Source organism: Salvelinus alpinus, chromosome 24, assembly GCF_045679555.1.
Source record: "Salvelinus alpinus chromosome 24, SLU_Salpinus.1, whole genome shotgun sequence".
NCBI lineage: Eukaryota > Metazoa > Chordata > Actinopteri > Salmoniformes > Salmonidae > Salvelinus > Salvelinus alpinus.
The window spans coordinates 24,518,750-24,532,751 of NC_092109.1; the positions used below are offsets into that span (position 1 = coordinate 24,518,750).

General features: G+C 45.4%; 2 protein-coding genes across 3 annotated transcripts in view; both read right to left on the reverse strand.

The window, feature by feature from the left end:
• LOC139551853 (uncharacterized) overlaps nucleotides 1–6,992 on the reverse strand; it is a 96,628-nt gene extending 89,636 nt beyond the window's left edge. Inside the window, exons 1-2 of the mRNA XM_071363208.1 lie at nucleotides 6,933–6,992; nucleotides 509–1,451 (exon numbers count right to left, since the gene is read on the reverse strand). Of these exons, the coding sequence (XP_071219309.1) occupies nucleotides 509–1,451; nucleotides 6,933–6,992 (1,003 nt within the window). The remainder of the gene's footprint in view (nucleotides 1–508; nucleotides 1,452–6,932) is intronic.
• On the reverse strand, nucleotides 1,217–13,504 carry LOC139552377 (uncharacterized). 2 transcript variants are annotated; one of them, XM_071364087.1, is made up of 7 exons: nucleotides 13,402–13,504; nucleotides 12,805–12,975; nucleotides 12,392–12,428; nucleotides 7,182–9,766; nucleotides 6,933–7,018; nucleotides 6,356–6,521; nucleotides 1,217–2,052 (listed from the first exon to the last, which is right to left on the reverse strand). In XM_071364087.1, exons 1-4 carry the CDS (start codon nucleotides 13,403–13,405, stop codon nucleotides 7,186–7,188), a joined length of 2,793 nt encoding a protein of 930 aa, XP_071220188.1. In that variant the 5' UTR covers nucleotides 13,406–13,504; the 3' UTR covers nucleotides 1,217–2,052; nucleotides 6,356–6,521; nucleotides 6,933–7,018; nucleotides 7,182–7,185. The 2 variants fall into 2 exon arrangements, with proteins under 2 accessions (XP_071220188.1, XP_071220189.1); XM_071364088.1 differs by lacking the exon at nucleotides 1,217–2,052 and having other exon boundaries at nucleotides 3,206–6,521.
• Nucleotides 13,505–14,002: the final 498 nt, after the last annotated feature.

Genomic DNA, 14,002 nt, shown 5'->3' on the forward strand with positions numbered 1-14,002 from the left:
ACTATAGATGGAGGTTTTCATTAATAATAAAGAGTTTACATGTTGGGAATAATGAAAAAAAGACACAAGGCACAAGTTGTTTTGTGTAACCACAAATGCTACCAGGTCATTCAACTCACCTGTTGCATAACATCTGACCTATGGACAACAATCAACAAAGCAAACTTGAGAAAGGTATTGCACAGTCATTCATATCTGAAGGGAAATTCTTATCGATGATGACACTGTCCCTCAACCCTCCTATGGCTGTACACAATCACACTGAAAATACAGCACAACCTCAGAATACGGTGAAACAACAGCAGAGGATCATTTTCTGGCACAGAGAAGTTTTCTCTTTAGTTGAATGGCACTTCATGGCCCCAACAAGAGGCTCTTAGGTGGAGGAGCTTTGAGACGGGCCCAACAAAACCCCTGCCTTTCTCAAATCTGCAGCAAGGCGCAAGGAAGGTGCAAAAATACATTTGACCCAAGGTAGCAACATAAGAGTTTGGGGGAATGGTAGAACATTGGAAGTGCAGCAGAATAATAATAAAGTGATAGGGTGGAGGGCTGGGGGCAGGAGAGTGATAGGGTGGAGGGCTGGGGGCAGGAGAGTGATAGGGTGGAGGGCTGGGGGCAGGAGAGTGATAGGGTGGAGGGCTGGGGGCAGGAGAGTGATAGGGTGGAGGGCTGGGGGCAGGAGAGTGATAGGGTGGAGGGCTGGAGGTAGGAGAGTAATAGGGTGGAGGGCTGGGGGCAGGAGAGTGATAGGCTGGAGAGCTGGGGGCAGGAGAGTGATAGGGTGGAGGGCTGGAGGTAGGAGAGTAATAGGGTGGAGGGCTGGGGGCAGGAGAGTGATAGGGTGGAGGGCTGGGGGCAGGAGAGTGATAGGGTGGAGGGCTGGAGGTAGGAGAGTAATAGGGTGGAGGGCTGGGGGCAGGAGAGTGATAGGCTGGAGAGCTGGGGGCAGGAGAGTGATAGGGTGGAGGGCTGGAGGTAGGAGAGTAATAGGGTGGAGGGCTGGGGGCAGGAGAGTGATAGGGTGGAGGGCTGGGGGCAGGAGAGTGATAGGGTGGAGGGCTGGAGGTAGGAGAGTAATAGGGTGGAGGGCTGGGGGCAGGAGAGTGATAGGCTGGAGAGCTGGGGGCAGGAGAGTGATAGGGTGGAGGGCTGGGGGCAGGAGAGTGATAGGGTGGAGGGCTGGGGGCAGGAGAGTGATAGGGTGGAGGGCTGGGGGCAGGAGAGTGATAGGGTGGAGGGCTGGAGGTAGGAGAGTAATAGGGTGGAGGGCTGGGGGCAGGAGAGTGATAGGCTGGAGAGCTGGAGGCAGGAGAGTAATAGGGTGGAGGTCTGGGGGCAGGAGAGTGATATGGTGGAGGGCTGGGGCAGGAGGGTGATAGGGTGGAGGGCTGGGGGCAGGAGAGTGATAGGGTGGAGGGCTGGAGGTAGGAGAGTGACAGGGTGGAGGGCTGGAGGTAGGAGAGTGATAGCAATCAGGATGTACCACTCTCTGTCCTCCCCTGTCCAATCAGGATGTACCACTCTCTGTCCTCCCCCTGTCCAATCAGGATGTACCACTCTCTGTCCTCCCCTGTCCAATCAGGATGTACCACCCTCTGTCCTCCCCCTGTCCAATCAGGATGTACCACTCTCTGTCATCCCCTTGTCCAGTCAGAAGCTAAAGGACTGGCATGGTGGTGGGTGGCAGATGGCAACAAGCTGACCTTTAATGGCAGAGACACTTCATTAGTGATTGTGAGATGTGAGCAGATCAGGCGTTAACTGAGAGAGGTGTTGCTTGACAAGCTTTCTGCTGAGAGGAAATGTGTGCCACGCAGCCAGGCATAATGCAGAGAGACACTGAAACAGAGGGACAAGGAGAGAGGAGAGGAAGAGAGAGGAGCGACCTGGAGAGAGACAGAGGAAGTCACAGTGATACCAGCAGGGATACCTTTTTCTGAACCAATTATTCTGCCGCTGAGGGATGTGCTCTGCCCAGACAGGGCCAGTGAAGGGAAATCATTCAGAGGGCTCCAGGCTGTAGAGAAGCATGGGGACAAGACCCGAGACCTGGGAAAGGACAGACCGCAAACAACTACCTGAGTGACATGGAACTCACAGAGAAACGACACTTTGGGTTGAAGGTTAAAATAGCAGGAGCACCTAACTCTCTATAGGGCTTAAAGATCCAATGCGGCCATTTTTATCTCAATATCAAATAATATCTGGGTAACAATTAAGTACCTTACTGTGATTATTTCAATTAAAATAGTCAAAAATAAATAAAAATAGCTTCTTAGCAAAGAGCAATTTCTCAAGCCGAGTGGTCTGAGGGGGGAGGGGAAAACTGAAAACTAGCTGCTATTGGCAGAGAGGTTTCAAATTATTTTTATTATTGCTCTATTAACTCATTTACCGCCTGGTGATGTCACCAGGCAAGCCAAAACGCCATCCCGCCAACACAGGCTGAAATTTCAGGCAATCTTTTCAAACAGCTCTTACACTAAAAGGGAATTATCCAGATGTTTTCCATGTCACAGTAATGTTCCAACCTCATAGTTTGGAAATATATATAAAACACAGGAAATCATGTTTTTGACTGCACTGAGCCTTTAACAGTTTATACAGGAGAGAGAGATTGCACGCATGCGTGGGTCAGCGTGCATGCACGTGTCTTTGCTGAGTGTGTGCACATGTGCCTGTCTGCCTGCCCCTGGCTCCTGTGGGTTCACCCAGGATCCTCTCTTTAACCATGCTCACCACCTGTGACAAATGCAGCATGATGTTGTGCTGTGAGTCTGACTGAGGACGAGCTAATGAAGTCAATGTGCTTCTCTCTCTGGGCTCAAGGCCAAGTCAATTCTAATAGGCTGTGTGAAGAGAGTGAGAGAGAGGGAATAAATTGGCTATAAGACACCTCATATACAGTACAGTAGCATCATCTGACATCCATCACAGTGTGCTTAGTATTCTTCCCAGCCACATGTCTTCTCCACAAGGAACACTATATACAGTAATCCTGGCAAGTTTATATGTGCAAATGTGTGATATTTTGTTTTTCAACTGCAGCAACTTTATACAGTTATATGTATTTTTATATGTATTTTTTATAACATCAATCCATCACCAAGGCAACATTATACTTGACTGACCATCGTCAATACACAATCCTTGATCTATATCTTAAATCTGTAACGTTCGTCATCGGAATGAGACCAAAGCGCAGCGTGGAAAGTGTTCATAATTTAATGTTCACAAAAACACTCAAACAACATGACAAAAGGAGAAAACGAAAGCGCACAGTTCTGTCAGGGAAACAACCTAAACAGAAAACAACACCCCACAAAACCCAAACGGAAAATGACAACTTATATATGATCCCCAATCAGAGACAACGATAGACAGCTGCCTCTGATTGGGAACCACACACACGGCAAAACAACAAAGAAATAGAAAACATTGATTTTCCCACCCGAGTCACACCCTGACCAAACCAAACATAGAGAATAAATAATGATCTCTAAGGTCAGGGCGTGACAAAATCATTGTTTTACATAATGGATCTTTTTGAAGAATTAGGATAAATCACTATCTGTAAAATTCCTCAGAAAAAAGTGTTTGAAAAAGAATACGCTTGTTTTATGTGTTCCATGGCAATTCCCTTTCCTTTTGTGGTCGTTGTTCGATAACTTTTCTAAAGCATGGCTCAGTGAAAGTGAAAATGAAATTAAACCTCCCCATCAAATGTTACACCTACTGATAAACAAAGGCCTCAAAGTTTGAAGTTTGTTCATTGTTGTTCTATGAGTCGGTGACTACACAGTGATCAATGTGCTAGGTAACAAAACACCCTAGTGGAAGAGGTAGGTCCTTCAGACATATAGGCCTAACAGATGGAAGGGTTATCTGCTGCATCATGACCCGTTAATGTCTTTATAATGATGTCCTCTTCCAGACAGAGGGAACACTTCTGATGGAGAAAAAGCACAACTACATGAAAGGCAGTCTAAGGCACTGCATCTCAGTCCAAGAGGCGTCGCTACAGTCCCTGGTATGAATCCAGGCTGTATTACATCCGGCTGGATTGGGAGTCCCATAGGGCGGCGCACAATTGGCCCAGCGTCGTCCAGGTTTGGCCGGGGTAGGCCGTTATTGTAAATAAGAATTTGTTCTTAACTGACTTGCCTAGTTAAATATAAAATGTTATTTAATGTAAACATCCAACTTCAGGTTTATGGTAATGTGTTAAAGTAGTAAATGTTCATTTGAATTATAATTTGAAAAAGCCAGCTAATTGCTTTGGGGTACTGAATAAAACATGTATAGAACAAGTATTTAATCTTCAGTTCTCTGGAAAATATTTGGATACAAATAGGATACATTGTACAGTAAGTAGTACATAATCAGTAAACAAAGCACAAAACATACAAAGTCATACACTATAGTCAGTCTATACAAAACACTGAATCATTTTCTGTATAAAAACAAATATATCTTAAGTGCACAAAAACCTGGAAAATAGTTCACCTTTATAATTTGTTTACAATCCCAATGTGTTCCTTTACAATAGCAAAGTAGCAATACATTTCTTTCATGCTTTTTGCTGCATTTGCATTCAGTCTGAGGAAAATAATGAATGTACAGTATATTGGCAGTGTATTGCTATTGGGTGCCATAGAACGTATATAAAACCTTAAGTGGGCAAACTGACATTTCTCTGGAAGTCATTTCTGTGTACAAAATGAGTGTTGAAATTAAAATGGAGGGTAAGTGGGGTGATCTGCCGTTGTAAACTGATAACAGAGTGAGTACAGCTCAAAGGGCATTCACATCCCCAGCTCCCCCCCTCTCCTTTCTCACCAGACGTTGTGCTGGAAGGCATTCTAGAACCTAATTAACTCCTCTGACATGCTGTGAATTCTCATCTCCCTCCCTGACTCGGATGACTAAGAGATAGACTGATTGAAAAAATCCCATTTAGGTTTCAATCTCCAAATTAGACATGGCAAACAATATCTTGTCGCTAATGCTCACTGATTATCAGTCTCATTTTACACAAGGTTGGTGAAAAAAAACGGGCTTCATTTATCCCAGCAACAGGCGATTATTACCAGCCAAACCCTTACCCTCCTCATTCACACACAAAATAACTACTGCACTCTGAGTACAAAAAAATCAATTGACAGTACAAACATTGCACAACATCAATGAGGTTAAAAACAGAGGGAAATTAGATTTGCTACATCTTGAGAATATGGGTAGAAAAGAAAGGAGTGGTTCTTCATAGTGTGATCTATAGCTACATCTGATCATCCCTAGTGAGTTAACCTCCTGGAGTAATAGTATTGATTGTTTACTCAGAGCTCAGGGTTGTACTGCAGATGCTGTCACACTAGGCCAGGCCTGTGGAAAAAAAACCACTTGTGAAAAAGGCATGATGCAGCCTACTTCTTCTGCACAATGTCCATCAGTCCTGTTATCCTGTCCTGTCAAGCTCTCTCTCTCTCTCTCTCTCTCTCTCTCTCTCTCTCTCTCTCTCTCTCTCTCTCTCTCTCTCTCTCTCTCTCTCTCTCTCTCTCTCTCTCTCTCTCTCTCTCTCTCTCTCTCTCTCTCTCTCGCTCTCTCGCTCTCTCGCTCTCTCTCTCTCTCGCTCTCTCGCTCTCTCTCTCTCTTGCTCTCTCTTGCTCGCTGTCCCTCTCCATCTCACAGAAAATCGATCATCCGTCAGAGTTCTGTCAAACGTTGAAAGTGTTGGAACAAAGTGTCAGCAGTGGAACAAAGTGCCAGCCCAGTGGTGGTTTGCCTTTTCTCAAAGCAATAAAAATAATCTCCAACTGTTCTTCCGTGAGTCCAAGAGTATGATTATTGTATTGATTATAGTCAGCACCATGATGATGAGCAAGGCAGACCAAATATTGTACCTGCTTGTTCACTGACTTGGTACCATAAACGTAGTATTCCATACAAGAAGCAGAGATCAATCAATGTAACTACTAGCTCTTGTAAATCAGTGGTAAAAGTCCTCTTCGGTAGGTACAGTTCTGAACAACAACAGCCAATTCTTTATTCAGTCCTGAGCGTCCACCAGAGTCCAGTCAGTCAGATGGTTTAGAGGTTGATGACTGTACAGCCATACTGACGATGGCACTCTATTTTCACATTGTTGGTGGAAGACTGTATACATAAAAGTGTGAAATTCACTGGGATATTCGTGGAAAGCAACGGGAGAAGACCGACAGATGCATACAAACAGAAAAGCAAACAAAAACACCCACACAATAAGGTAGGAGGGACATGGGTAAACACAGCCAATCACACAGATCAGTAGTCCTGTTCAGACACACAATAACAGAAATTAGAGCTCTGAGCTGACCTTAGGTATAGATGGGATTGTCAGAACAGCACAGTCTCTTTCTCGGGGTCTGAGTAGCGGCTGGTCTCATGGTGATGACCCTGGAATTGGACTGACTCTTTGAGGCCCTTCCTGGAATGGTGCATGCTGGGAGTAGACTTCAGTAGACTCACTGAGGAGAACAGGCCTAAAGCAGGAGAAGATTGGATAGGGATTAGAAAGATCCTTATATAATCTAAAGCAGAGGTGTCAATCAAACCAATTGAAGAATTTCTGAAGAACCTTTAGTTTAAAAAACCCCGAAGTGTCTTCACTGTGTCCAGCCCGCTAACAGTCTCTAAAACTAAAGCTAGACAGTCAGGGACATTTAAAAAGTCCCAAAAGAGTGGACAGATTTTATGTGGATCTTGACAGCAAGGCAAGACAACCAATTTGCTGTGTGGCCTCGGTGAAGACCGAATGTGGCCCTCAGGGCAAAATGAGATTGACATGCCTGTTCTTAAGCAACAGAGCTAGTGTTATTAAACTCAGTTCTGAACATCTTTAATTCACAGACAGTGGCATGCCAGTCTAAAAAGGAACATTATAGCTCTCTCACTTGTGCCTTCAAGATCTTGATCTCCTGGCTGAATGGACACATCAGTTGAGTCCCACTCATAATTCTTATCCACTGAGGCCTTTCTCCTGAAGAAGCACACACACACAAGTGGAAAGTTTGTGATGGCTGACATTGAAGGGCATTTTATTTAATTGTCTATTAATTGTGTTGCATCTTACTCAATGTGAAAGGGACAATGTAGACAGAGAGTAATAGAGCTATTAAATAAAAGAAGACTCAAGCACTCACCTTTTCAATGCCTCCATGTCCTGTAGACGTGTCTCCTCTGTGTTCCCCTGTATCTCCTCGATGGCCTCAGGAGAGCTGGTGAGGGTTGGGGACAGGCAGATGGACAGGCACCCATTGGGAGGCTCCAGACTCCCCCTGCCACTGCTCTGGCTGGCATAGCTACTGTAGCTCCTCCCTGAGTCTGGCACTCCCGGTTGATACCTCCCAATCTCCAGCTCCATTTCATGCCCCGCATACCTCTCCTCTCCTCTCCTTCCTCCTCTTCTACCACCTCCTCCTGCTTCTCCTCCTCCTGGGACGGCTGAGAGGTGTGAAGGGGTGCGGGCCAGCTGTAACCTCTGAGCAGAGAGGGAGCTGTAGTTCTGCCTCTACAGTCTGATGGTCTGGGGTGCTCCCTGGGGAGAGAGGCATTCTTCCTGGCCTCCGTGCGCTGCACAGACCTCAGGGCCTCCTGGTAGGTGATGGGCCACCTGGAGGCGTCTGGGAAGATGGAGGCCTTTTTGCGGGGGTTGTGGGGGGGGTGGATGGGGACCGAAGGCACTGGAGGAGGGGTTGGGGGGAGCGGCTGCTGTCTCTCCAGCACCAGTTTTCTTACATTTGGGATGTGCGCATTACCCTTGTATGCTTCATAAAGTTGCTGTGGGGCCTTGCTGGGAGGCTGGAGGTCCTGGGGGGGAGGTGGGCAGGCAGTGGGGGCCTCTGTGTGGTTGGTCTCAGGAGCTGAGGTGAATTCCGGTTCCCAGAACACAGAGTCTGGTCGAAAGGAGAAAGGAGAGGAACAGTTCTCATGGCTGAGAGAGTCGACCCAGGCGTCAGGCGTCAGGAAGTTACCCTGGGATTGTCTCCTGGAATCTAGACTGTGGCTGCGCTGGTGGTGGCGGCCGTCCCCGTTCTGAGAGCCTCCTAGACTGAGGGCCTTCCTGAGCACCGGCCTGGGAGGCTGAATGGTAGTTGGGCTTCTGCCCCGAGGTGATCTCCTGTGCCACTTCTCCCGCTCCTCTCTAGGTACTGGGCTCTTTTTGGATGGATGGCCTCTGTGGCCTTTTTTTGTGGTTTGCGGTCCTCTGTGGCCTTTCTCTGCCAATAGGCTCTGGAGCTTTATGGGATTTGTAGGAGGATCAACTGAGCCTTCTGGTTCATCCACACTCATCTCTAAACAGTCTGAGAGATCCAACACTGTGTGTTGAGATGGCTTTTCAAATGGCTGTGACTTTGTTAACGCCACTTTCCTTACACCATGCACTTTGTTGACAGAGACATCTGGCTTAGACCTGTGTGAAATTCTGCCATTGGAATGGCATTGATTGCTCTTGCTGTTCCATTCATGTGACTCTGAGTCATCTCCCTTCAACTCTGTTGACATGTGAGTAGTATCACAAAGCCCTGTGTGTGTCTTGAAACTCGCAGCTTCTTTCCCTTCTTGCCTCTCTAGTGGCTGGTGACTCACCCTCCTCTTAGAGTGACCCTCTAATCTCTTAGCCCTGAGGTGGTGTTGTGTGACAGGTGACAGAGAGGGACATTGAGTGACTGGAGGGTCACAGTGGAGGGTCACTGTCCTCTCAGAGGTGGTGTGAAGGGCTGCGACCAGGCTGGTGGCTGAGGTGAGAGGGCTGGCCTCCCAGTGAATATAAGATGGGGACGAAGGCCTTTTGGCCATGCTAGAGCTCCCCCAGTTGGCCTGAGGATGACAGCGATGGGGGTGGTTTTGTAGGGAGGTGCTTTCCTGAGGTTTCCATATGGGATCACATTCTTCAGTCTCTCTCCAGCTCTCCTCATCTATGCCTGGTCTCTTGCTCTTCCCATCTAAAGTAGCGTTCCTCTCCAGTGTGTACTTCCGTAGCTTTCTCTCCAGCTCCTCTCTCTCCCGGGCCAGCTTCAGACACCTGCTCAGGTTGCCGGTCTCCCTCTCATGCTCCATCTGTAGCATCAGGGTGCTGGAGATGGCAGGCTGGACGGCCCGCTTTAGTGACAGGTATCCTGGTTTGCTCTCCTCCAGGCTAGGCTGGGGGTACATGTCTGAGTTACTGTCCGAGTAGAGACTACTCTCGCCTGGATGTCCAGCACAACTGTCTTTCTTCCCATCCAGGTAGAATCGTCCATGGAGGGAAAGGTGTTTGGCCATTGCACGGACCATGGTCGTGGGGTTGGGGTTAGATCCACCACAGGGGGGTAGGTCCACTGAGAGGACCAATGGCGGCTCCCTCCTCACACAGGGGGACACTGACCTCTGGACCTCAGTGGATTGTGGGAAGTCTTTCCTCAGGGATCTTATGTTGTGGGAAATGTGGACAGAGGTCTGGTCATAGGGCTGCATCATGAAGAGACCGTCAGGGCCTCTGAAGATGAACTCTAGAGGGGAAGTGGGAGAAGAGCCTGTCCTGGGGAGGTGGGGGGCGTAGTGAGGAGGTGGTGGGGGGCAGGAGAGCAGCTGCTGGCACTGGTCATGGTATTCACTACGGCTGGGTCTGTCGAAAGAGGAGTGGTCCAACTGGGAGGAGGAGCAGGAGCGGGAGGTGGAGCCAGGATAGTGGGAGTGGAGGAGCTTCTGCTTCAGCACACTGTCTGGACTGCTAGCAAGTGACCCGCTACGAGAGAGAGAACAGGGAATATTCATCAGGTCGAAGGGCCACTTTACCGAGCCATCACCAACCATGTCTTGAGATGTTTTGTGAAGACATCTTGAGACATCTTAAGCAAGGTTGGAGAGTAACGGATTACGTGAAACCCGTTGCATGTAACAGTTTAACAAAAGACTGTAACTGTAATCTGTTACGTTACCATCAAAAATAGATCACAGATCACAGATACTTTTGAAAAACTAGATGATTACTTCTAGGGTTACTTTAAAATCAGAAAGGATATTTGCGAAAACAAATATTTGACACTTCTGTTTTCTCAATGACATTCAAATCAGCATTTAAAAAAGGCGCAAGTTTAAGTTTGTTCCACCTGAGCAAGTCTGACCACAAGTTAGAGACCATTATGATGACACACCAAATGTGTTTGATGGATCCCAGGAAAAGAGCAGGAATAGGCTTTTGTAGGCTACAATGGTGCGACTGCTGTCGGCATCCAAAGTTTATCCAACTTTAATAAACAATTGGAGGTAAGGACAACAGCAGTGGTGTAGCCTACGGGTGAAATACGGATATCACTTATTATTGATATCTACATAGCGTATTGATGTGAATCACACTGCTGCTCTATCATTTAGTTATTTGTGTCTTACGGATTGTGGTTGTTGTGGATGGCTGATCACAAATGTAGATTTGTATTTTAACCCAATAATGGTTCAATTGAAGAAGTTTAAGCTGCCTATCAATCATTGTTTTTGCAACCTGTGAACAGCCAGTGAAAGATGTGCTCTTGCAACAACTGCATACTGCATATCTCAGCCTATGGATTATTATTTGACCCTGCTGGTCATCTATGAATGTTTGAACATCTTGAAGAACAATCTGGCCTTAATTGCCATGCACTCTTATAATATCCACCCTGCACAGCCAGAAGAGGACTGGCCACCCCTCAGAACCTGGTTCCTCTCCAGGTTAATTCCTAGGTTACTGCCTTTCTAGGTAGTTCTTACTAGCCACCATGCTTCTACATCTGCATTGCTTGCTGTTTGGGGTTTTAGGCTGGGTTTCTGTATAGCACTTTGTGACATCTGCTGATGTAAAAAGGGCTTTATAAATACATTTGATTGATTGAATTTGATTATGGAATAAAAGTTTGAGGGAGTTCCTAACTTGTAAACTCCTCCTTTGTATTTTGCTACATACTGTCAAAAACAAGTTTTATTTAAGAAGACCACAAGTGTGGCTTTTAATGCTCAATCTAATTCGTGCTGATTCAAAAAGAATAGGTCTATAGGTCTAACGGACACATGCTCAAATTCACACACTTTTGATAGACTTAAAGGGGCAACCTGTAGTTGCTTCATCCATGTGTGGATTTATAAATTAATGGCATATACCAATTTACTTTTGAAGAATATAACTTATAAATGCATCATGAGTTTAGTTCAACTGTCACATTCCATCAGAACCCAAAATATAAACCCGTTTTTCTCCAATGTTTGTAAACATTGTCAATGTAAACAAACACTGTATAGCCTTATAACATGGTTAAAACAATCATTTTGATATCATGGATGGTCAGTCCTTGCATCCATAGCTCTGTCTATTAATCTGAGAGTGGTTACATTTCTCCAGGCCCATCCCTCAACTTTTACCAAAACAGAGGCGGGGTTTGTTATTGTTTCAACTGTGGATTCGCCCTTTAAACAGCTGCAAATTATCGAGATATCAAAGTGTCACCTACAAAAACGTAAACAATAGGGCTATAGCAAATTCAGCATATGGCATTCATTTTTCACATGCAAATAGCACTTTTCGGTAATGCTCAAAGCATACCATTCCAAGAAGATCAGTATTTATTTTCAATTTGAAATAATGAGCCCAATCAGTCCTCCATCACAACAAAATCAGAGTAGGCTAATAAGCCTGTAGTGTTTGGGTTATGCTGAGGTAAAACAATTTGGCTAATCTAAACTTCCATATTTCTAAGTCCTATTTTTGAAGATCAAGTTTTTCCTAGCCACCGTGCTTCTACACCTGCATTGCTTGCTGTTTGGGGTTTTAGGCTGGGTTTCTGTACAGCACTTTGAGATATCAGCTGATGTAAGAAGGGCTATATAAATACATTTGATTAAGGGTTATTAAATTAATTGGAATGAATGGAAATTTGACAGACTGGTTTTTAATGTAAATATATAACCTAATAATCTTATTATTATCTGTATTAGAAAGCAATGGGTTAGAAGAAGCCTACATAACCAGCTATGTAAATTCTAACTTTGATTTATCCTGCAATAGATGTCTTCTTCTAATGCCTCTTAAGGGGAAACTAATCTAAAAGTAACTGAAAGTAATCAGATTATGTTATTGAGTTTGGGTAACAATTTTGGACAGGTATCAAGTAACTGTAACGGATTACATTTAGGAGGTAACCTACCCAACCCAATGTCTTCGGGAAAAATTAAAATGTCTCTACAGACACGTCTTGAAGACGTCTTAAGATGTTAAGAAAATGACATTAAGACAAAGGCGATGGCTGGGTATGGTACTTTAAAATCTTATGAAAGAAAACTAATCTTACGTAAAACAAAATGGCAATGAGAAGGAAAACAATTAATAATAAGGGGCACTTACGTTGAGGGGGGGCTTTTATAGATGGCAGGAGGGAGATCTGAAAGGGCAGGGGGAAAAGATGATCATTCACAATGACACAGTCACCATGGAAAGGATATCAATGAAAAAACAAAATCAAGCCCAATAATACGAGCCCATTCAAAGCAGACAAAAATGGCCGGAGGCACAGCAATTGGCCATCCCTCAAAGTTAATTACCGGCACAATAATCAGCCACATTATTGAGAAATGACCCTAATTAGCCGCAATGTAAACGACATGAATATATTTTACAACTAAAGCGGGATGGAGTTGACAAGCATGGCGTCATGTCCATGGTCTGAACTATGATTTATCAAAGAGTATTGGAGGACCTCTATCTGCTGTATCGTGGTGCTCATAGTGCATGTAATTAGTTCATTGATAATGTTTCACCATCTTTCCTCTTCCTGCGTCGCTGGTCTCTCTTGTGACTGATGATACACACTGTCCCTAGGACCAGGATGAGGGCCAAACACAGGAAGGCAACTCCTCCCATCACTCCAGCCAATAACGGCTTGGGTACAAACTCCAGGAGGCGGGAACTGGCAGGGTACATATCCATCCCTGTGGCATGACCACAACATCAGCATCCATAAGACAGAGATTTATCACAACCAAATGTTAACAATGCATTCATTCCCTTACAGTAGATACACTAGGGCAGTTCACCCAAGATACTGCATGACAGAATAGAAGCCTGATATACCTCTGTATATACCTCCCTATACCTCCCTATACCTCCCTGATGTACCTCTACCTCTGTTATATTGGTCTTCAATATGTCCCATGATGAAATATTAATATCATGTTAAAAAAGCCAGACAATGGTCTAATTCTAACAAAATTATTAGCTGCAATATTTCCATGATTCAGACTCCTACTAGACCAGTATTCTCCAGAGGGCTGTTCTAATTATGTGGTGCCAGTGGAACAGAGAGGAGAGAGGCTGCCTGCCTAGCTTTCCCTGGCTCCAAAGCCTGAAACACTAACCCATGTTGGAGACGTTAACTGATGGACTGGGCTCGCTCAGCAACACCCCTCGCCGGGACAGCAGCCGCAGCTCGTACACAGAGTCCTAGACACAGAGTCCTAGACACACACACACACACACACACACACACACACACACACACACACACACACACACACACACACACACACACACACACACACACACACACACACACACACACACACACACACACACACACACACACACACACACACACACACACACACACACACACACACACACACACACACACACACACGGGAGGATGGAGGGGTAGGGGGATGAAACCACACTTTGTCAACATGGGATAGCGCCTGGAATGCTAATCAGGATCATCTGAATTCAGATTTAGGGAAGAGAAGGAGAGGGACAAAGGAGACAGACAGAGAGGGGAGGAAGGATATATACTGAACAAAAATACAAACACATGTGCAACAATGTTCAAGATTTTACTGAGCTACAGTTCATATAAGGAAATCAGTCAATTTAAATAAATAAAATAATGCAGATATGCATCAATGGTCACAGATACCTGAAAAAAAAGGTAGGGGAGTGGATCAGAAAACCAGTCAGTATCTG

Bases quoted from the DNA above. Each gene is read 5' to 3' on its own strand.
- LOC139552377 (XM_071364087.1), bottom strand. The intron at 12,429-12,804 runs GTGAAACATTAT...CTGCCCTTTCAG, and splicing joins ACGCAGGAAGAGGAAAGATG to ATCTCCCTCCTGCCATCTAT. The intron at 9,767-12,391 runs GTAAGTGCCCCT...TCTCTCTCGTAG, and splicing joins TATAAAAGCCCCCCCTCAAC to CGGGTCACTTGCTAGCAGTC.